The sequence below is a fragment of the Rhamphochromis longiceps genome, linkage group LG13 (genome assembly GCF_057381845.1).
Source record: "Rhamphochromis longiceps isolate RC_006_pf linkage group LG13, R_longiceps_female_GT1.1, whole genome shotgun sequence".
NCBI lineage: Eukaryota > Metazoa > Chordata > Actinopteri > Cichliformes > Cichlidae > Rhamphochromis > Rhamphochromis longiceps.
The window spans coordinates 19,764,759-19,789,182 of NC_140569.1; the positions used below are offsets into that span (position 1 = coordinate 19,764,759).

Genomic DNA, 24,424 nt, shown 5'->3' on the forward strand with positions numbered 1-24,424 from the left:
GCTGAACTTTAGTTGAGTCTGACCACCCTTGGTGGCCCCAAACCTTAAAAAAACACTTTATATTGAGCTTTTTTTTTACCTGCTTTAACAATGTGAAAACATACTGCAAAGTCCATTGACACAAAACTACATACATGTGCAATTAAAATATAAAACCAAAGTATAGAGTCCAAGATGATATATAAAAATGTGTCTATTACATTATTATATTCTCACAATTCTGTGGAATTATAAATTGCCTTATGGATTCAAAATATAAAGAGCTTCTTTTAACATATCACCTTCACATGAGGGCTTGGAAGTTTATCCATCTCATGTATTGTTTGCTGATCCAGAAATGCAGGGTGCAGCCAAAACTCAACAAAAGTTCGATTTGGTTTGTAGATCTCGGTTGCTGTTGTGCAAGTGTGGGTAGCATCCGTGAAGAAGGTCTCATAAATTATTTCAGAGAGCCTTGATATGCGTCATGTGTGGAGAGCTGTATGTTTTGATGTGCTGTCAAAGGGATAGCCAAGAATATCTATAAAACATTACTGTTTGCCTTTTTGCGTGCCCCCCAGAAAGCTTGTTTACTTCTGCTGGTTTTATTCCAGCAGTAAAATTACATATCCTCCCTTGTGTTGGTATTCACAATGTTTACACAAATGTTATTATACTGTAAAAACAAAAATAATATCACTGTGAGCAAATAATGAACTCGTGACTAGGAAGATTAAATTTATCTCCAGCATCCATGAAGAACAGAGCGAAGAAAACTGCAGCAGAAAGTATGGTGGCCTGGACACAGTAGCCTCTGTAAATGTCAAAGCAAATCTCTCAGGTCAGACTATAAGTTGCTTTTCCTGAGAGGAGAACTTGTTAATAGAACAAAAAAAATACCATTTAATGGGTTTAATATACCGATCAAACAGGACAACTTATAAAATATTAATGCTGAAGAATAAAATGTTTATTTGTTTTCTTTTGGGGTGTCACCACCAGGTCAATGCATTTCAGGTGCACAAAAATTCAATACAAATTCATCTGCTAGCAGTTACTTGAGGGCAATTCTTTAAAAAACCCAAACGATAACAGCAGAGCATGAGGAATCTTGAGGTGTCCCTGAAATATCACTAGTGTCATCAGCCAGAGGCTGAGACATCTGTCACCTTTTATTCTTTTGATACATCATTAAATCTTCATTTTCTCCCATGAATATAAACTATGGCTATATTGTGTGCTATAGTCCTGCAAATACATCAGCGTCATCCTATATTTTCTCCTTTTTCATTCACTAGAGATAGATGATGTGAGGGTGAACACAAATGTCACAGCAAGTGGACGTTATTCTCTAAACTTAATTAAGTGAGTAAAAAGGGATGTGACTGTTCTTGCCAAAAGCAAATTACCACAAGATGAACAGGCAATGAAGCTGCAAATTACAAAAAGAGCATCTATTGATGCTTCCTCTGTGACAAAAAAACAAAACAAAACTCTTTTGTGTGCTCAAATAGCAAACATTATGAGATCTAAAGTTGTCTTATCAATATGATAAGCACACATAAGCACCAGTGTCTTTTTTCTATTTCAGAAGCATAGGTTTTTTTAAACACGTGGTAAAATGTGACTAGATTAAAAAATAGTTTTGACAGAAAAAAACAAGGCTGTGAGATAAAGAGATCTGCTGACAGCATGATACTTCCCATAACACTGATGCTCAGCAGTGTCGTGCAGTACTGCAAATTTTCACACCAATACCTGTATCCATACCAATACTGATACTTTTAACCTATAAAAGCAGCCTAAGTAGGGGAGAGCAGTGTGTCATAATTTATGAGATCAATCATTTCTGAACACATTCTACAGACACTTCCATAGTGTATGTAAAAGTAACACAATTCATTGGTCTACACTCTGAACTTATAGGCGAGAATTAAGCTATAAAGCTAGTATTGGTTGGATATCAATACCAGTGTTAGGATGGATACTATGGATATTTAGATCAATCACCTTTAATGCTCAGAGTTGGCTACAGAAAAGCAATATATGGATATAAAATTAATAGATGAATGAAATTTAAAAACCCCTGGTCAGATTGTTGCAAACAATGGAAGTGAAAGCAATGAAACAATGAAAGAATAAAGTTACGTTGAAACCAAGCACACCATTGTTTTTCTTGTGACATTACCAATAAGTTTGATGTGTCACATGGCCCTCTTCCTATTGAAAAAACAAAAGTTGTATCCAAGATGGCCGACTTCTAAATGGCCACCATGGTCACCACCCATCTTGAGGAGTTTGCCCCCTCACATATACTAATGTGCCACAAACAGGACTTTAATATCACCAACCATTCCCATGTTATTATGGTGTATCCATATAAGTGGCCCACCCTGTATATGTTTGCCATGCTCGTGTCCTCCCAGGTTAACCTGCGTTCTCTATCTTTGTCCTCTGTGTTCCTTGTTGGACTGCTGGTATACATTGTGTTATTGTAACTCACTACCACAGAACCCACAGCTCTCATGCTTTGTTTGCTTACCTGTTAATCCGTTCAATGCACTTACCAGACCTGTCTTCTTTTGTCACAGATCTTGTCCTGCTGTAGCCACCTGCTTCTGGAGAAACTTGTGTTCCACTCCCACCCACAAGAAAATACTTATCTGAGCTCAAACTCATCAGAAACAGTATTCTTACCTGTTTCTGTGCTTGTGCCACCCAAAGACTCGCCTGTAACCTCCACTGTAAAAGCAATAACTACTTGAACCAGCAACCAGCTTGGAAATAGAAACACACTCATCTGTCAAACCACTTGATGGTAACAAGACTTAATCTTGCAAAGGAACAGAGATTTCTGAATAAGGATAAATACTTACTCGTTATAAATTTGAAGTGTTCATTATAATCATTAAAATCCTTGAACTTTCTTCCAGCGTGTCCTGCCAATGAATCTTTAGCATGGCCTTAGCAGAAGCTATGACAATATTATGATCAACTGAACTCCTTTTTTTTTTTTATTATTATTTTTCTTCCTTGGAGCCTCCTACACATGGCTTGGCAGTGTTATGACTGCTAGCACTTTGGTTTAATTACTTTTTACAAATCATTTCATAATTTGTTGCAAAAATCTGAATAATCTCCATCAATACTCATTCAAGTGAAAGGCGGGGTCAGAGTGGATGAATTAACCAACAGAGTGGGAAAAGCAGAAAAAAAATCTATTAGTAAGACCATAATTTCAGGTCCCTGGGATATGTTGGAGCCTATCCCAGCCACCACAGGGCCGGAGGCAGGGTGCACCTTGGGGTGTGCCACGCAGGGCTAACACAGAGAGGCAGAGAATCATTTACGCTCACATTCACACCTATGGGCAATTTAGAATCACCGGTATCTCTTTATCTGTCCACCATACACAGACTGACTGCTCATATGCCTAGAGAACAGAATCACACATAATTTTTAACGTGGAAAAGTTTTTTTTAGTGCAAAGTGCTAAAAATAGCAGCACAACTGAATAGTGAAACAGCAATGTTTCATGGCAATATAACTCATAATCAAAATGTTTAAAAGGCAAGGTTTAAGCCACATAATACAATTACAACATATTTACAGTGTAAAATGGGGAAATAACTAAATAACACAGAGGCTCTGCGTATAAGATGACTTACAGTTTAGGTATTTCTACTTTCCTGTGATAAAATGAATTATTACTCCATTAGTGTATGAAATTTGTTTTGTCAACGTTTTCTCAGGAAGAAGAGAATAAGACCAAAGTGAACCTTACTGACTGGCCTGCACACAGTCCTGACTCGATTGATCCCACTGAAAATCTGTGGGGTGAACTGAAGACCAAGGTCCATGTCAGAAAACCATCAAATCTGGAGGAGAAAAATGGGCCAGGATTGCTCAGGAGACATGAGTGAGACTTGTTGAAAACTATAGCAAACAACTACAGGCTGTTATCCCCCCCCAAAAGGATACAAATATGTATCTACACATTTTCAAGTAAATATAATTACATTGTAATTTCAAATAAAATGTTTTGGAAACTCCATTTAATTCTAGATGATTTGTACCCTTAGCCCTGGGCTGCATTCCAGATATAAGCAATGGGCGGCTGAAAAATTGATTCAGTTGAATATTTCCATCTAAATGGTTAATTTCAATATCCTTTCTCGCCCAACTATCAACCCTGTGATTGGCTGATATTTGTCTTGTGCAATCACACCAAATACCTGTCTGTCTCCCAGGCAAATGCTTGAGTCTGATTATAAGGCCATGTTTGAAATTATACACATTTCAGTGTATTTAAAGCTATCTAGCCATCTATCTGTTATATCTGTGGTGTCGCTGACAGTCTGTGACCGTCTCCTTTGGCAATGAAAGTACAGAAAATACAAAAACATGTTTTGAGTCAAGGATATAATTTAAACTCTGTTTTAAGACAAATTGTAACAGCATGTATGTATGTAGGTAAGTACAGTATGTAAGCTGCCGTTCTGTCATGGTCCTGGGTCTTTTTAAAAGTTTTTGAGAGTTCTTTGTTCTTTTTGTGTATGATTCATGTTTGGGTTTGCCCTTTGTTTCTTTTGAAAAATTAGACTACCAGTGTTGTTTATACTTTTATGTATATATATGTTTTATGTATTATATTTACGAGCGGCTCCTGTATATATTGAGCTTATTGTTCAAGTCTTTTATTTTAGATTTTCTTTGTTTGGGGTTCTGTAAGTTTTGGTTAGTCCTTAGCTTGTTATTCACAAGAGTTGTTTTCATTCTTTTCCTTCAGTTTCATTTGTGTTTCCCTGCCTGTTTGTTCTCCCTGTGTCGACTTGTTATCCCCTGTTCAGTTTTTTTTTAAATTTCCTGTTTTATTTCGGTAGAGATTTGTTTGTCTCACCTTTGTCACATTTTCCATGAAGCTGCTTGTTCTCTTGAAGTAGTTTCCTGTGCTTCATAGATTTGTATACCTAGCTTTGGTCTTTGTTAATCTTTGGATTTTGAACTTTGTTAATCTCTGGTCTTATCAGCATTAAATGATCACCTTGTGTTTGACTTCAGCCTACATCGCCCTGCTGGCAGTAGTAAAGTAAATCACAGACGCGCACACAATTTTAAAGCTGTCTTCTGCTTTCTCATGACACATACTGATGTACAACAGACAACAGTCCCAGACCCTGTTAGTAGCTAACAGGAAAAACCAGGTGTGTTGTATTTTCAAAATAAAAGCCATTGGTTGATCGGGAGACCAGTGTGATTTAAAATGTATGGACTTCTCAAAGTACAACTTCTCAGTTTGCACATACAGCTACAGTTATTTTGTAGTGTGATTTTCAAAATAAAAGCCCCAGGATAGTTATGGGAACTTAAATAAATCCTCCAGTTACATATTTCACATTTTCAAGATGTTTTAATGTTTTTAAAAATAAAAACTGTGTGTTCATTAAAAAAGATCACTGAATTTTGAATTAAAGTCTTCACTTATGGAAATTTACTTGCATGCTTTAAGCTGTCAGATTTTCAAGATGAAAACATTCTATTTAGCTTTTTGAATCTTTTTTAAACCTGTCAAATGTTTTGTCACTTCGGCGAGTTTAGTCAGCCTTTTGAGTTACAAGTGTTGAGAAACCAGCATAAGATAAATTCCAGCAGACAGAACAAAGACCCTTGACAGTGATGGGCTGAAAATGGGTTTCCATTGACAGCGTGATGACAGTAGGGACTGTCTACCTGCAGAGAGAATCTGTCTGTTGCCAGATAAAGGCAACTGGTCTGTGGGCTACTCTTGTTCTGCTGTTGTTAGTGTGGCAGTCACTTGTAAAGAAGAGTGAAGTTTAAACATTAAGAAGAGCAAAATCAAAACAGAGCCACACTGAAGCCACTGTCTGTGCTTTTCATTCTGTATACATGGGACAAGTATCTTTTTTAAAAATTGCACATTTTCAACTCCACCCCCCACCAGTCATTGCGACCGACCAGTTGCACCAGCAGCAACAATTTCTCTGGAGTTTCTTCAGTAATCACAAAACTCCGTTCAAAAATGCTTGACAAAAATATTTGACATTGGACCATCAGAAATGAAGATGTGGTTTGCTACAGTCTTATAAAAGTCAGCAATATTAAATGTCCCACGATCCATGAAATAGCTAACAAAAATAGCTGTGTTGTTAGCTATTTGTTGTTAGCTAATAAATGGATACTAAAATTTAAGTTCACTGAGATTCTGTCCTCTTCATACTTTTGTGGGTAGCAGAAAATAGAGAAGGTGATGATCGTTTTCAACCTCAAACCAAAACAGCTGTCATATACAGCATGGTCAAATGGCACACTGTGCACTTCTAAGGTACAAAAGTTTCTATAGTTCCTTCAGCACCTTAGCTTTACTTAATTCCTCTGAAATAGCGCTGAGGGCGGCTCTGTGTTTGTACTTGTTTCCAGGAAACAGTTTATATTTTAAGTATTTGGCACAGATGTCAGACCATTTTGAGATGACAGTGGAAAATCTTTTGTTAGACTTTATGCACGAATGCTAATGAGTACTTTAATGTTCAAAAAAGGGAATGCTTTGTTTTTCAAGCACTGCTATTTCTAGTAAGAATGCAGCCATATTGCTTTTCTATGATTCACTGTAACGACACCACCAGGGGCAGTTTTTCAGCCCATGTTAAAGGCTGGGTACTGACACGGAGTCATGTACTTAATTTTACTTTTACTTTTTAACGATAAACTCACTGAAAGTGAAAAGAGAAAGCTGCAGTGCAGACATGACCATGCACTGAATGTGAACACAACGGGGGAAAAAATTGGGAACTGCAGGTGTTAGCACGGCCTCATGAAAATGGACCTTCTAACTGACATCTGAATGCCAGTGTGGGGCTTTGATTCAGTGCTATCTAACAAGCTGAAGAACAATGCATTCTGTTTGAGTTAGACACAGTGTGAAGACATTGTTTTGAAGAAGGGAAAACCACAAATGAGAAGTTTTTCCTTCATTACTGTGGGAGGTTAGGGCTAGGTGGTTCAGTGATTCAGAAACAATAAACAAAAAAACACAAGAAAAAAGGTTTAAAATAAGTGCCATCAGCTGACATCGTCTTTAACTTTAACTAGAAAAGCGCTATATAAATACAGGCCATTTACCATTTACTTTAAAATGTACTTGAGTGGAAAACATGTTGGATTCTCATTTTATGAAACTAATTGGCACTGATTTGTGTGCTGTAGAGTGCCTTTAAATTAAAAAATAGTCTTCAATTTGCATCAAATTTAACTACACTGTTTGAATGTGTTTTTCTTTTTTAGACTACAGAAAAATGCACATATGTAAGTCTTCCCACATCTCTCCCCATTAGTTTCTCTCAGTTTCTGTTGTCAGTAAAAGCTTCAGCATATCGACCCCTTTGCCCTCCCATTCATTGATGGGCGGGATATAAAAGCAAAGGGTTTTTTTTTAAATTAAGAAAATATCATAATTTTATAAATCTATGTTTTGCCATATATGACTAGAAAGTGTATAGATACAATATCTGTAAGGTGCTGTACTGTGCAAGTCTTGAGCAACCCCTCATTTCTTTATATTTCACTAGGTAAATTAGAATTAAGTGAAACCATTTATTAAGACATGCAAACAGAAATGGAAATACAGCACAGGCAAAGACAGAGTTTGTACAAGTCTAATGAACTTGAAAGTCTGTATAACCAACAAAACTATTTTAGGAATAGTTCACCAGTCTTTTTAAAGGACATTCAAAGCTCTTCTTTGGACGCTGGCTGCACTTTGTTCCATTGTCTCACAAGATGATCTCACACTTCAAAAGAAGCCAGTTGATAGGATTTGGGCATCTGTGTAGGATGCCTTTTAGATAAGGCATTTTGGGTATGTTCTACTAGGAGGAGGCCCCAGGGCACACCCAGGACTCCCTGGAGAGATTGCATCTCTCGGCTGCCTTGAGAATCTCTCAGTGTACATTATATAACATGCCTCATTTACCCAACCACACACACACTTTTGCTTTACCTAAGTGTTTTCTATCTAGCATTCACACTGTGATAAACGCATTGGAGAGGAACTTGGGGTTCAGTATCTTGCCCCAGGGATACTTTGGCAGCGACTGAACCACCTATCTTCTGATTAGTAGAGGACCTGACCCACATCCTGAGTTACAGCCTCGCAGCACCAATAGAATCCCACCCCTGGGCGCTTTTAAAAAAATCAAATATATCTTCCCCTACTGGCCAACAGAAAAAAAATGTTAGGTTACAATGGCTCCACTTTTCAGTCTCTGAATCTTGAATTCCCATTTTTCATATACAGTCCACTTTAGTAGACTGTCTTACTGTTTGAGAGCTTGGTTCATGGATGAAGTGGACGGTCGGTTAGCTTCTGCTAGGGCACCAGAAATGAGTATCAGCGTAACTTCAAAACTGAATTTCTAATATGTTGTGTTGAGCTGGCTTGATGAAAAGCTGGAGGGTGAACCACCTATCCACATCCTTGGCTGACTGCTGAACCATCAAGTCAGGACAGGAAAGTATGTATTTACCCACCACAGCAGATAATGAGTGACCATAAAGAACCTGACTACTGTTTGTCTGGATGCATTTCCGGCATCTGTGTTTTTCCATTTGTTACTTAAAGTTGTGGTTAGCCTGGCAGCAATGTTTGATTTGTGTGGGCTATTAACTAAAAATCCAAACCACTAAACAAGGTGTGATCAAGCTTCTGCACCGAAGCAGTGATATAACACTTCCTCCCGTGTTTAACAGATACAAATCCAGCATGCATAATTACACCTGTAATTTACAACAGCCGAAACCTTTGATTTCACCTTGTATGTGAGCATACTTCTATACTGATTACACTGTAAACCATTCATTTAAATGTTGCAAGAGGAATGATTTAAGATTTAAGCAGTTGTCTACTAAGCCTGCTGCTTAGTCTCTAGAGATTTCTCAATATGGAAAACTAGTCAAAACATTTTTTTTTTACTCTCAAATACAAAAAGAGCAAAAAGCTATAGGAATGCAGCATGAGTTTTAAATGCTTCTAAGACTAATAAGTTCCTTCTTTATTTTGAGCGTACTCAGTGACAAGTTTCTTGCTTCAGCACTGATGTTTATCAAGACGTCAGAGCTGTAGTTAACTGATTACAGGCGCTGCACAGCGACATAACAACACACCACTTGCTCAGACTTGCCGGCAGGAGCTGAGAACAGCCTGAGGAACTGACCATGACTACAGGGATTGGGTGTCACAAAAGGTGACTCACAAGGAGGCCGATTAAGGAAAAGAAACTCCCTGCATACGTTACTTAATCCACACACACCCAGACTCAAGACAGAACAATGGTGCAGAGATTTTGTTCATTGTGGTTTTACTTTTCAAGCGAAATCCTGGAGAACTACCCGAGGTGTGTGAGCCCTGACCCAGGAGCAGAGTGTCGACACTGTATGTAACAATGCCATTTTTTCATGAGCAAACATTCCCATGAATCTTTGACCAGAGACAAGTAATTTGGAATAATGTAATGAGACAGGCGCTTTTTTGATCAAGTCCCTCTTAAATAATCATCATATTATTGCTTTAATTTCTCAGCATTAGCTCAGTGAGACACATATATGTAAAAGAACTTGATTTTCATATCTTGGTCATATTATTAGGAACAGGTTACTTAAGACAGAATTTATTTACTGATTAAAAGAATGTGATGCACAGAAGAAAAAGAACTAGGCAAACTGATAAGCCATGGTAGTCTTAACTAGTTGGGACTGAATGTGCTTTAGCACACTGTGAAAGTTAATTGATAGTTAATTGAAAACAGAATAAGCAGTCGCTTAAATCGTTTCACTCTGCTGGACCTGTAATAGTGTTTGTGCTTAATAATTATTTTGCATCTAAGAGAAAAAAAAATCCATTTAGGATGCTGATAGGTTTTAGGAGTGCTGGTAGGCAGGTCATCTTTGGATGAGCCATTTTCTCCCATTTCCAGTCTTCGTGCTGTTGCAAGGATAATTCAAGCTATCTTTTGACTATCGGTTAAATGGATAACTCCTAAAATGTCAGACTGTTGTTTTTTTTTTAAACTTTCCCAGAGATTAAACAGACATATTTTCAAACTGAGGCTGCAGGGAGTGGACTGGAGGGGAGTCTGTTTCTCTAGGCACAGGCTTAATGGTTATTTCAGCGGGTGTCCTGTGATGTTAGTTAATCAATTGTTGTTAAAGTCCTCAGCATGATATATAAACCTGAACTGGCCTGAAAAATGCTTTGAGTGCTTTGAGGCTAATGGCATTTGGATACACCGAGACAGGGAGGTTAGAACACTGTTCTTGTCACACTTGGTCATTTCAGTTTAATAGTCAGCAAATAAAGTAATTAAACTGAAATTCAGGTCGTCCCTAATCCATGATAACACACTGTATACTGTAAACGGACGTGCAACAGAGAATACATTTGTCTCAGTCTGACACACACTTGGGTTCTGTAAATGTAAATGTTTGTGTAACAAACATCTTTTATGGACGTCTTGTTTATGTTAGACACATTATTTCGCAGTCACCCAGCCCTTGAACAAAGTTAAACTGGCTGTTTGAGTTGTTGTCCTTTAGACTCGTTCGCATCAGGTAAAATGCTTTAGTGATTGCGGCTTTGTTACCCAATAGCCCCTTTTTCATTACCAATTGAGTGCTGACCAAAAAGGACAAGGGATGTGACTTGTGTCAGCAAAATAAGTTTGAGTAGCTCCACCCTGACATTTCAGCCACAGGGGTTAAGATAATGAGTAATCTTTCTGGTTTGAGTTCACATGGGTTTATAGGAGTCATCTCCTGTGAAGACACTGCAAATGTTTTATTTGATTTTAAACCAACATTCCTTGCCATACATAACAATAAATAGAGTCACACTCTAAAATTAAAATGTATTGTCTTTGAGGAGTGCTGTGCCGCTATTCCCGATGTATTAACAAAACCTCTTTGTGTCCGTCAATATGCTAGATTTTCGTCATTCGTCATGAACTTTGTACCCAAATACAGAAGGGGAGTGGCTTTAGGTCTGAAACAGGTTTATGACTCCCTGTGAGCGAGTTTCGAGTCTGATAATTTGCATGTTAGAACTGGAATCCACACCCTCAACCTGCAGACTGCTTATCATGTTGAGACACCTCTGCTTCTTTGTCTTTTTCAGTAGGCACACATGAGTCTCTAAACATTGAACATAAGTTGAAAGTATGTAAATGTAAGCGGGATATTCTGGGAGCAGTCAAGAGGATTTTCACAGAGTCAGGAATCTAAATGTAAGTCACTGTTATTGAGTATAAGATAACATTGTTGTGACTAGCTCACTAAGCTTTTGAAGCCGCTGAGAGACATTCAGCGAGCGGCTGTAAGAATATCAAATGCCTCGCTTTCAAATGAATGAACACTGGGAGATTTATGAATAAATGTAAACAGAAGCCGTTGTTATGAGGTGTGTGTCCTATGATTAAACGCGTTGCGATAACAGCTGCTCAGCCTTTTGACATTTCTGTTTACCAGAAAAGCAGCACAACCAAGCCGCACACTTGAAGGAGCTTTGATAACTGAGATCTAACTCAAAATGTAAATAACTGCGCATGTATAAAATCAGAATGTACAAGAAAGCTGAAAAGGTACCTGAAAACAGGTATAAGAAACAGCTGTACATAAGGTGATCTGTATGTTGGCAATGGTTCATGCTCTGCAGCAAAGTCGGCAGTGAAAGTATAATTTCCACTCACACTTTCCCATAGAGGAAAGTAAAAGCGAAAAGGGCGAGTGCATATTTGACTCTACGCTCTCTACACTTAGCCAACATTAATGTGAAACTAGAGTGAAAAGCTTGAATGTTTAAATTGTAACACTCGTTTGTTCAGCCGACATGTGTTTGCATTAATCTGGTGAGACCTGATTGGACATATAATGTCAAATATAACAGGGAAGCACCTGGATCACCGAATTTATGAAAACCGTGGGCTTTAAAGGTTACAGTGTTTTTTTTTATTTCCTGTTGTCCAGTACTAATATTAACAGGGGCAATAGCTTTAAGCTGTCAATCTGTCAATCTAAACTCTAAAGGGGCAAAAGGGCACCCCAGTTTGAAGCGATTCACATTTAAACATGGAAGGAGCAGATATGGTGTTCAGTATTTCAAAACAGCTTTCAAAACCAAAATAAGTGTAAAACACAGACCAGATTTACCAGAGTACATTAAAAACCACTTAAAATATAAATCTACTGACAGCAAATTATCATGTAGTTCCTGGTTTAGCAATTTTATTTTGTGTTATTTATATAACATGGGCATGCTGAAGCATGAGATATTTACCACCCTCTTCTCAAGTAATTTATCATATCTTATTATTGAGTGTTACTGAGGAAATGCTGGTTAGCTAATCAGTAAACAGCTCTTTGTACAGCCCCTGATTTCTTTTTCTAGTGGTGAGCTCACCTTAACGTCAGGTGAAAAACAACTACACCTTTCTAACCATCCAACCATGCTGGGTCTTCACGTTGATAAAAGTGACAGAAGTGAAAACAGGTTGGTTTTATTTACATTTCAACTGTACAGTGGAAATTCCTTGATGTGAATTTTTAAGTCTTTCAGGTTTCGAAACAGCGTCGTAAAAAACTGATTATATGTTGTTGAGGCAAACTGAAATACTTTCGCCGATTAGGCCTGTACACGCCATTAAAACAAACCATGTGTTGACCAGGACTATAGCTCACCTGGTTGAGAAGGCGATCCACATGCTGAGGCCTCCATCAGAGGCTCGGGTTAGAGTTTGCTTTCCTGTCTGTAATATGTTATAAGGCCTGGAAAATGCCTAAAATACATCTTTAAACATGCCTTTTAATATCTTCATCACCTCATAAACGATCTAGAACATTAAATAATTTACTGCTTTATATAAGAACACTGCCTTTAATGTACTCTTTGACCTTTCCATGCAAACTGTAGTATAGTTTAACATTAACAACTTTCCGCATACTGCATTACAGCTTACCTTTCCTCGTTAGGGTTGCCATGAGTCAACATGTTCCACCCTGTTGCACTGTTTGCTCTCTGATCCTCTAACATTATGTCATTGATTTTCATTTTCTATTACAGGTCCTAATGAAAAAGTCTGGAGCCATGGAGTCTCCAGAGTTTTCCCTGTTGTCCTCCTTGCGAGGTGAATTTAAATCAGAGGATTTCATTCAGCCTCACTATAAGGAGTCGTATCGGCTGGCAATTGATCGCTTGGTGAATGGCGGCAGAGACAGTTACCAGGAGTTCTTAAAAGGAGAACGGCTCGGGAGCTTTCTCTCCGAAGATGAGATCCTCTTCATCACTGGAAATGCAGAACAGCTCCCACCTCAAACCCAGACCGAGGAAATCAAAGATCCCTCGGATACCAAATCATCCTCTGGGACATATTGGCCCATGCACTCAGATGTGGAAATGCCAAATCTGGACTTAGGGTGGCCGGAGGTTTTGCATGAAATGTTACAGACTAATATAGATCTGCTCTTTCATCCACCGAGACTAAACAGCCCAACAATTAAAGAAGTCATCCGGAAGCACATTCAGGATGCAAGACAGGTAATCAGAGCTACCAGCAACAATGGACTGAGATATGCGGGCACGCATTGATCACAAAAGCATGTCAGAAGCACCTTTCTCCTTCAGGGAAAAGGAGTGTCTGCCTGGGCCAAAATCTGGTTCTGCAACTCACCATCATGAGAAATGAGTGTGTGAACTATTTTTATAGTAATTTCGATTACTGCATTATAAGAAGCAGTTTACACCTCAGTAAACAGCCTGTGTCAGTTTTGCGTAGTGGACGATTGCTTTTTTAAAAGTCTGAGCTGACTGTTAATTAAAGCAGCATGTTCACCAGAAAATGGCAGGAAAGTATCAACATAAGTGATCAATGCGTGCCCGCATATCTCAGTCCTAAAGCTCACAAAGCGCTAAAGAACCCACCCCCTCAGTTCTCATGCTAGTGAAGTGTAAAGAAAACGGAACTGGAATAAATCTTTAATGAAACAGAGCAGCTGCACTGTCTCAAGCCTGTCCAGACAGCAACTTTTAATTTTTAAATAGTGCATATATGAAAGTGCATTGGAGATCACACACAGTCCAGGCACAATATGTATTAAAGTAACACTCAGTAAAGTCACACATAGGTTCATTACATCCTGCAGTAACACAGTGTGATAGTGCTATTTTCAAAGCGTCCAGGAATTTCACCGTCTGCATTATCATTAGGAACCTTTTATGTACACTTACTGAACCTGAAGTGAAATCAAAGAACGAAGCAAAAGGGCTCTAGTTTGGTCCCACTCACAAAAATGTTCCAGGAGTGACTGAAATGGATTTGAGATCAATGGATGGCTGTGGCTCAGGAGATACTGAATCTCAAGTTGCCCCTGATGCATCCATTGGAGTGTGAGTGTGTGCATGCCTGTTAGACAAAGTGCTTAGGTATAGAAAAAGTGCCTGTGTGAATGTGCATGTGATTGGGTAAACAAGACTTGTGGTAAAAAGTGCTTTGAGTGCTCCAAACATTTAAATGTATTGATTATAGATAAGCACATGTAGCCGTTTATCGTGTCCCTTTTTCTTCAGCATGGAATCATGTTGGAGACTTTGTTCATAAGTGATTTTTCAGAGTCTCATTTAAGGCAATTTACCATTTATGAGCTTGCAGATGTCAGATTGATTTACTATTCACTGTTGATTTGTCCTTGCAGGTCATTGCCATTGTAATGGACGTGTTTACTGATGTGGATATATTCAAAGAAGCCGTCGACGCTTCAATACGGGGAGTCCCGGTTTATGTGCTTTTGGATGATTACCATTTGAAAAGTTTCCTGACAATGGCTGAAAACCAAGATGTGAAACTCCAACAACTGAGAGTAAGTTTAGGATGGAATGGATTTATTTGATGTTTTGGCTGTGCATGCATTCTTACATGTAAATATTATCTTCCCAGGCTTAAAATGTTTTTAAAGTTCACAATAATTAAGAAGATAGTTTTCAAAAAATTTTGTTTATTGCCATATGCAAAGTAACAAATGACCTTTTTAAAAAAAAATAAACCTTAACTTTAAAGCGTTAAATTATTAGTAAATCTGGTTAATCCTGTTTTTGGGTGGAGTTGTAATTACTGGAGAGAGATTACAACGACTCAAACACACCTACAAAGTTCCTTTTAAATAGAAATTACATGCCAACAGCAACAACAACAACTCGACGATTCAACAAATAATCGGAATGATTCTGTACAATATGCATGCCTGTATCACATATTAATTTCCTCTTTGACATATTATTACCACTTGTAAAATGTGACAGTCATACATATGTTCTGACACTCTCCTTTCATTGCTCTGATTGCAGAACATGAGGGTGCGCACCGTGAAAGGTCAGGATTACCGCTGTCGATTAGGAGCTAAATTTCATGGTGCAATGGAGCAGAAGTTTCTTTTAGCTGACTGTCACACAGCAATTTACGGCTCATACAGGTAAACAAAACTGCAATACAACCGGAGCTGTGGTTGAGACCACTGAGGTGCACACAAAAAGCTTTCAGCACTATATTTGTTCTGGCTCTTTACAAAATTTCTGTCACAGTTAGTATTTATTATTTGTTTCAGCTTTTTGCTGTTTATTAATGTGAAAAGCTTGTAGAAAATGTGACTGCACTTATAGTGGAAAAAAAAGTTTCAGTATTCCAGGTGTTGTAAATGTATTTTACTAGTGTACTTAGAGTCTGTAAGTGCAAACCTTTAAGTGAAAGGTTTTCATTTAAAGTGAAAGCCTTTCAGTTTGAGACTAACAACTATTTGAGGATAACAAATCTAAGCTGTAAACCAAGGGAAACAAATCAAAATACAGTTTTTTATACAAGTATTTTCCTGTTTGTTTACAGTTTCACCTGGTCATTTGAGAAGATCAATCTGAGCATGGTTCAGATCATCACAGGACATCTGGTGAAGTCCTACGATGAGGAGTTTCGAACCCTCTATGCCCGATCGATCGTGCCACCTGAACTGTGTCCTCCAGAGGGTTTGCTCCAACGAAACGGGTCACTTGGGCAACAGATTTTACCAAACTGTCATTCTGCTCCAAATCTTCAGCGGAGGGACATGTTGAGGCAAAGTCTGGACACAGTCTATCGGAAGACTCGTGAGAGGAACCTTGGTCAAAGAGATTATGAAGAGAGGCTGTTTGAAGAGGAAGATTACAAACTTAGACCCTTGATGGAAAATGGCATTGGTGTTCAGGAATTTCAATCGGTGGAGGAGATGAACTTCTTCAAAAGGCACAGCTATGCTGGAGAGAGGCAAGATGGACACGAATCCATCCCACAGAACATCAAGCCTAGAGGGAGCAACTGGAATATCTCTAGAGATGGAGCAAACAACTATGCTATGAATAATTATTTACAAGTGCCACAGATACACAGAAGTCACAATTTGCAGTCTTACAACGGAAATGACAAACGAGTTCTATCCAAGCAGCAGAACATGCCAACATTGGAGAATATGTCCAAGTCCTATATGCGTACATTGAGGATCGAGTCATATCTTAATAATCCTGATGTCCCATTTGGGGACTCTTGTGACTATTTAGACCAGTTTGAACAACTGGACAAAGCTAGCCCGTTCATGCAGGGAGGGATGAGGTCCTCTCTTGCTCTCAGGCCAACCGTACAAGAACAAATGGAGGCAAACAGATATCTACATACTTCTAGTAGTCTTAGCCCCACAAAAAACAGTCATTTACACTACTCATCCATGCAATGGACTCCAACAGGAGCAGGCTATGATACAGGTAGAAACCCTTATCATTCATATGCCAACCTGAGCCGAGCTAAAGACAGGCAAATAATCACAAACCCTAACATTTTCAGTGACAACTGGGTCAAAAGGCACAGTGTGGCAGATCCGAGATCAAGCACACACGAATCATCAAATCACATGTACAATGCTTTTGTAAGGATGCAAGAAGGCCAAAGTGAAGCAGCAATGACTGCACTGAATGGAGGACATGGGTCAAATCTAAATGAAGATCAGAGATCTGTCTCCCATTATGATGTCAAGAGCATGACAAGCACAAAGAGTCCCAGTGGCCCCATTTGGCAGGAGCCACCGGCCCGGGCTTTGTCAGCAGCAGCCCTGGATGTGAAAAGCAAGGATTTGACTGATAAATCAAACCGCACAGGTGCTAAGAAAATCACATCTTTGCTGAACATACAAGAGAAAAAAGAGAATTCAATTAGGAACTCAAAAACACCAAGTCTCACGTCAGCGGACAGCTCAGACACTCTGACTGCTGAGGATGAGGAGAAAACATCAGTTATAGAACAAAAACATCTCCCAAGCAGAAGCATTTCTCTCAGTTACTCCTCAGAGCGCCAGAGGAACAACGTGGAGGGCATAAAATCTTTAAAATCGCGATTCCAAGCTGAGAAAGAACAACAACCTCCGCAGAGCGCTCTCTCCAAAACCACCACACAGAAGAAACCCAGCATTTTTGACAAAAACACAAGGCCTGGATTTCACTCAAGCAGCTGGAGCAAAGACCGAGGAGGTGAGAATCGCCTGTCGAGCAGATTTGAGCCTTTCGGCTCATCGGAAAAGAAAACCTCTCTACGCACTCCACACAGCTTCAGAATCAAACCGTCCCAGGAGAAGTCCAAAAGCCTTCCAAAAGGCGAGGCAGCTATTGAACTCAACAGCACTCAGGCTGCCAGTGGACATCATGAAAACAAGCTGGAGAAATTCTTTCAAAGAGTGGGAAATTTTATACACAAGAACAAGTAGCGACGTGTCTTAGCATTACGCACACTCTTCACAAGTCAATAACTACTAATGCACATGTGATTGGTAATGTTTATACATGTAGCTTTGCACTTTGCTGCGTTAAGAAAATGTTTTGGCAAACAGAGTTTACGTCTTTACTGGTTTATAGGTGCACTGATGGATGCCATATATTGGCAATCTGGAAATACAATTGTCAAGCTGCTTTTGTGTCTTTCTTCTACTTGAACTTCCTAACAAATTCACTGTCAGAATGTGTTTGGGGATGCGTACCTTTTTGTTGTTTCAAAATGTCACAAAAGTATAAAATGTATTGCTGCAAGTGCATACACATACCAAGGTGCTGTTACTACTGCCAAAGCCACATGAATGTTGACGGGTAAGTTACAGAATAAACATTGCAAATGTCCAAAAAAACAACAACAAAAAAAAAAAACATTGCAAATGCTACAGGTGTCCAAGATAAGATATGATGGAGCACATCCTGTGTCAGACAGGTTTTGCCGAATGCTGGGAGGGTGCAATACTTCTGTAAAACATGTGCTGTATTTTCTTAATAAAAATTTGCATCACTTTTAATATATTGTATTCAGGAAAATGAAGAACACTTTCTTTATTAACTCATTGCTTTTAAGAGATTCATCATAAGAGTTTGTTTTAATTCATGGGTTTTGTGCCTTAAGTCAAAAGTCAATGTCCCACACTTGACTCAAGGTGCAAGCCTGTCTCTAGGCAATATGTTCGTATATTCTTCATCCTGGCGTTGTTCCCGCTGGTGCAGGGTCCGCTCTTCGGCAAAGGTTTCTCCATTTGGTTCTGTCCAAGGCGTCCTCCTTAATTTTGTCCATCCACCGTTTCTTTGGTCTGCCTCGAGGCCGGCATCTTTCTGGGTCGATCATCATTGCCGTTTTTGCTACAGAGTTCTCATCGCTTCGAATCACGTGTCCATACCACCTCAGGCGGGACTCAAACATCTTTTCCTTAATTGGGGCTACACCTAGTCGCTTCCGTATGTCTTGGTTCGTAACATGGTCCCGTCTTGTAATTCCGAAGCTCCATCGGAGCAGGGCTACTGGGCGGGCCACCGCTTTGTAGATTTTTCCCTTGAGTCGATCTGGCATTCTTCTGTTGCAAAGGACACCAGTGACCTGTCGCCATTTTAACCAGGCTGCATTTATTCGTGCTCGGACATCGGAGGTTATATTTCCATCGTAGCTGATGACTGAGCCCAAGTAGCGGTCTTCTTCAACTCTTCGCTGTCAGTTATGATGGTGCCATCAGTTTGGGGGCCTCCTTCCAGGTATTCGGTCTTTTTCGTATTGAGCCGCATACCGTATTCATCGAGCCGGGTCTTCCAGAGTTGTGTCGTCGTTTGGGTCTCTTCTCTGTCTTTGCTGGCGAGGAATACGTCATCGGCAAAGAGGAGAGACCATGGACGAGGTAACTGGAGCTCGGCCGTGATGGTATCCATACATAGAATGAAGAGGAGGGGTGACAGAGCTGACCCTTGGTGGACCCCAACTCTAACTGGGAAGGGAGGTGATAGTCCAGCGGTGCATCGGACTGAACTGGTGGCGTTGTCGTAGAGGAGCTGTATCCATTTGATGTACGCCTCAGGGACACCATGCGATCTTAGGGAGTGCCATATGAGGCCCTGTCGAAAGCCTTTTCAAGGTCTAGGAAGGCAATATGTACCGTCTTGTTCTTTTCCCCTGTGCTTCTCCAGCAGGAGTCGGGCGGCGTGTATGGCGTCAGTTGTTCCACATCCCTTTACAAAACCGCATTGGTTGGGGGTGACGTTGACAATTTCCCGAAGACGTGCATCGATGACTCTTTCGAATATTTTCGTCGTGTGACATAGTAGGCGGATAGGACAGTAATTTGAGCATTCGGCTACATCCCCTTTGTTCTTCCATATGGGTATGGTAATGCTGGTCATCCAGACCGTTGTTCATATGTTCGTATATTACTACATTGATTTCCTAATTTGATTGTGTTGACACACAAACACTGGCTGTACTCTATGCTATGAGTGCCTCGGGCTGGTGGGGAGCACACCACATGAGTTATTGTGTATTCAATCAGACCACAATCTTTTAACCAAGTGGCAAAATATTTGCTCTTATTTTATTCTCTTTAGGAAAAGCAGTAAATATTTTTAATGATATGACAACAACAACAACAGCATTTTTGTGACCTGTCAGGTATAATAATTAACTTCATGCATAGCATAGATTCAGAGATCTTAATAGATATGTTATTCAAAACAAGCACCCAGGAAATAATGGTAAAGCATCCAGTGCACATGCATTTACACTTTGCCTTGAGTGTAAATGCATGTAAACTGCAGCAATTCATCTCTCGTTTTCATTATTCAAGTATTATTTCTATACAGTTAATATACAGTGACAAGCTCACTGCACAGGAGTATTTAAAAAAGAATTCAATATGCTGAACTTGCCAGCTGTGAAGCTTTGTTTATTTGCAGTATTCCTGAAATTATTTTTGTTAAATATATGGAAAAAGCTAGAAATTCTTATTGTAAAAAGAAAGAAAATTACAGTATTTGACGTGTTTTTTTTATGTTATCACATGTCATTAAAGACAGTTGGTCAGCCTCATTAAAGTCAACATTTAAAGATGGATCATTTAGATTAGGTAAAGAAAAAAACAGATAATAATAAAGTAAGACAATGAGTACTTACAGTTTTTGCCCGTTGCTTGAACACTATAAACCCATGCTTAGACTAAAGTAACACAACTTGAAGCTTTTGTTACCATACCTCAAACACATGTACCCATACCTTAAACAAAAGCGCTCCTTTGCACCCTAGTTGCAATTATGCAACACACTTACTCCTTTATGCAACACACATGGTCCTGCATACTACACTCCATTTCATACATAAGACACTTTGTTCACAAAATTAAATTTCAGGGTGCCATTTGGAAAACACATGTATCCAAAATACAAAACACATGGGGTAATTGCAACCACTCAAATACACACCTGAAGGACCTTACTTGCAAAACTGAACACCAATTAGCCAACTACAAAAAGCCCTCAGTTTAGCCAATTCAAGAACTTTGCAAGCATGGATGGAGGAAGAGCAAGAGGAAGAGGAGGAGGAGGAGGTCGAAGAGGAGGTCGAAGAGGCCATGCACAGACCCATATTGCTGATGATATAAGAGCAACTTTGGTGTCATCAACCAGGGCCTGACTATGAGGGAAGCTGGGCAGAGAGTCCACCCACATCTAAGCCGCTTCACAGTGGCATCTGTAATAAGAACATTCCAACTAGAAAACAGGTCTGTCTTCACCTCTCTACCTTCTACTCTACTCTACAGTATATCACATTACCATATCAAGTGTACAGGGTATTGCAAGGTGCTAATGCTCCTTTTGCAGCCAAAGTGGTAGTTTCTGTGAAACATACCATGATTACTTATATTGAAGTACAGTGTTGTACAGTGGATGATACAGTATATACAGTAAAGTACTGTAAGAAAAATAAGCAAAGCGATGACAATATGTGGTTGTATTCCTCTAGAATGACTCGAAGACCTTCTGGGGGAGGACTCCAACGCATGTTCACACAACAGCAGGAACTTGCTGTTGAGGACCTAGTGAGGGCAGACAATGCCATCCGTCTCCACCAGCTACGAAAGCAAATACTTGCAGACAGGCAAGTGTTCAACAACATAAACCATGTGAGCATCACCACCACCACTGCATTTCGTTGCCCTGTACCTGTGCATGTGCAATGACAGTAAAGTTGAATTCTATTCTATTCTATCACACGCATCTTGAGAAAACACAGCATCACCATGAAGCAGCTCTACAGAGTCCCATTTGAGAGGAACAGTGACAGGGTCAAAGGACTTCGAGCTGAATATGTACGGGTAAGTGTAACTGTCCTTTACATGTATCAGAATCATAATCAGAATCAGAATCAGAATACTTTATTGATCCCTGGGGGAAATTATTTTTTGTTACAGTGCTCCATTTTAAACCAACATTAAGACAAGACAGACAATACGCTAACTAAGAATAGTACAATATATACATATATATACATACATACATACATAAGTCACTTATAAATAAATATTTGGAAAAGAAACATGTGTAGCTGTAGCAGCAAACAGTGTGTTAAGTGGATGCGTTGTACAGGGAGATGGCCACAGGCAGGAATGATTTCCTGTGTCGTTCAGTGGTGCTTTTTGGTAATCTCAGTCTCTCACTGAACGAGCTCCTGTGACTGACCAACATGTCATGGAGTGGGTGGGAGGTGTTATCCAACATTGTCTTTATCTTGGACAGCATCCGCCTCTCCGACACCACCTTGAGGGAGTCCAGCTCCATCCCCACAACATTGCTGGCCTTACGGATCAGTTTATTAAGTCTGTTGGCATCTGCGACCCTCAGCCTGCTCCCCCAGCATGCAACAGCATAGAGGATCGCACTGGCCACAACAGACTCATAGAAAATCCTCAGCATTTTCTGGCAGATGTTGAAGGACCTCAGTCGCCTCAAAAAATAGAGACGACTCTGGCCCTTCCTGTAAAGTGCTGTGGTGTTTTTAGCCCAGTCCAGTTTATTGTCAATGTGTACTCCAAGGTATTTATAGTCCTCCACAATGTCAACACTGACCCCCTGGATTGAAACAGGGGTCAAGTGTTTCCTGGTCTTCCTGAAGTCCACGATCAGTTCCTTGGTCTTTGCCACGTTGAGCTGCAGATGATTCTGCTCACACCACGTGACAAAGGAGTCGACCACAGCCCGGTACTCTGTCTCATCATCCCTGCTGATGCATCCAACCACCGCAGAGTCATCAGAAAACTTCTGAAGATGGCAGGTCTCTGTGCAGTGGCTGAAGTCTGTGGTGTAGAGGGTGAAGAGGAAGGGGGAGAGGACAGTCCCCTGTGGTGCCCCTGTGTTGCTAATCACCTTGTCAGACACACACTGTGGGAGACGTACATATTGTGGTCTTCCTGTCAGATAATCAACAATCCAGGACACCAGAGAAGCATCCACCTGCATCGCTGCTAACTTATCACCCAGGAGGGTCGGCCTGATGGTGTTGAAAGCACTGGAAAAGTCAAAAAACATGACCCTCACAGTGCTCGCCGGCTGGTCCAGATGGGTGTAGACACGATTGAGCAGGTAGATGATGGCGTCCTCTGTTCCGAGACGAGGCTGATAAGCGAACTGAAGGGGATCCAGATGTGGTCTTACTATGGGTCGCAGCTGGTCCAGGATGAGCCTTTCCAGGGTCTTCATGATGTGGGAGGTCAGTGCCACGGGCCTGTAATCCTGGGGGCCACTGGGACGAGGCGTCTTTGGTACAGGGACGAGGCATGATGTCTTCCACATCACCGGGACCCTCTGCAGACTCAGACTCAGCATAAACAGTTTATGAAAGACTCCACACAGCTGGGGGGCACAGGTCTTGAGGACAAGGGGACTCACTCCGTCTGGTCCAGCAGACTTGCCTGAGTGAAGTCTCCTCATTTGCATCTCAACCTGGTATTGAGTGAAGGTGATGGGTGGGGGAGGGGTGTCAGGAATCTCACAGGAGGCAACATGTGAAGAGAGAGGCTGGCACAGTGGTGTGGCTCTGGATTCCAGGCTGACTGCAGGTGAGGTTGTGGGGGTGGGAGCAGACACTGTGGTGTCGAATCTATTGAAAAACAGATTCAACTCGTCGGCTCTATTCTCACCTCCCTCAGCTCCCTTGCTGTTGGTTGGCCTGAATCCAGTGATGGTCTTCATGCCCCTCCACACCTCTCTCATGCTGTTCTGCTGGAGTTTCCACTCCAGCTTCCTCCTGTAATTGTCCTTAGCCTCTCTGATCTTGTCCTTTAGTAACACCTGGATCTTCCTCACCTCCTCTTTGTTGCCCCCTCTGAAAGCCCTCTTCTTGTTGTTGAGGAGGGCTTTGATGTCCTTAGTCACCCACAGCTTGTTATTTGGGTAACAATGAACAGTCTGAGCTGGAACAATGGAGTCGGTGCAGAAAGTTATGTAGCCTGTGATACACTCAGTAAGCCCATTGATGTCCTCGGCGTGAGGCTCACAGAGTGTTTCCCAGTCGGTCACCTCGAAACAGCCCTGTAGTTCCGCTATTGCCTCCTCTGACCACCTCCTAACAGTCCTGGTGGTCACAGGTTCCCTCCTCACAATTGGCACATAGCGGGGGGTGAGGTGAATCAGGTTATGATCTGACCTACCAAGTGGGGGGAGGGAGGAGGAGCTGTATGCATCCTTGACGTTAGCATGCAGTAAGTCTAAAGTTTTCTCTCCCCTGGTGGGACAGTCCACATATTGTTTGAATGTTGGTAGTGTATTGTCCAGTGATACATGGTTGAAGTCACCCGAGATCACAATAAAGGCACTCGGGTGCTGAGTCTGTAGCCGAGCTATGGCAGAGTGGATAGTGTCACATGCAGCTGTGGGGTTAGCAGAGGGGGGAACATAGACAGCCACCAAGATGACGTGAGAGAATTCCCTGGGTAAATAATACGGCCTGAGTCCAACAGCACACAGTTCAGTGTCCGGGCAACAAATCCTTTCTTTGATTGTTATGTTGGCAGGGTTACACCACCGGTTGTT

At 40.6% G+C, this 24,424-nt stretch overlaps 1 protein-coding gene across 4 annotated transcripts; it reads left to right on the forward strand.

Annotated features, from left to right (window-relative positions):
* The first annotated feature begins 9,288 nt into the window (after positions 1-9,288).
* On the forward strand, positions 9,289-18,142 carry sack1b (scaffolding CK1 anchoring protein B). Of its 4 annotated transcripts, none has more exons than XM_085428323.1 (6): positions 9,306-9,427; positions 12,434-12,535; positions 13,106-13,579; positions 14,734-14,898; positions 15,383-15,507; positions 15,915-18,142. In XM_085428323.1, exons 3-6 carry the CDS (start codon positions 13,112-13,114, stop codon positions 17,809-17,811), a joined length of 2,655 nt encoding a protein of 884 aa, XP_085284449.1. In that variant the 5' UTR covers positions 9,306-9,427; positions 12,434-12,535; positions 13,106-13,111; the 3' UTR covers positions 17,812-18,142. The 4 variants fall into 4 exon arrangements, with proteins under 4 accessions (XP_085284448.1, XP_085284449.1, XP_085284446.1 ...); XM_085428320.1 differs by lacking the exon at positions 12,434-12,535 and adding an exon at positions 11,165-11,273 and having other exon boundaries at positions 9,314-9,427; XM_085428321.1 differs by lacking the exon at positions 9,306-9,427 and adding an exon at positions 9,453-11,273.
* The last annotated feature ends 6,282 nt before the right edge of the window (positions 18,143-24,424 follow it).

Bases quoted from the DNA above. Each gene is read 5' to 3' on its own strand.
- sack1b (XM_085428322.1), top strand. From the start codon at position 13,112: ATGAAAAAGTCTGGAGCCATGGAGTCTCCAGAGTTTTCCCTGTTGTCC. The intron at 14,899-15,382 runs GTAAGTTTAGGA...CTCTGATTGCAG, and splicing joins TGAAACTCCAACAACTGAGA to AACATGAGGGTGCGCACCGT. The intron at 15,508-15,914 runs GTAAACAAAACT...GTTTGTTTACAG, and splicing joins GCAATTTACGGCTCATACAG to TTTCACCTGGTCATTTGAGA.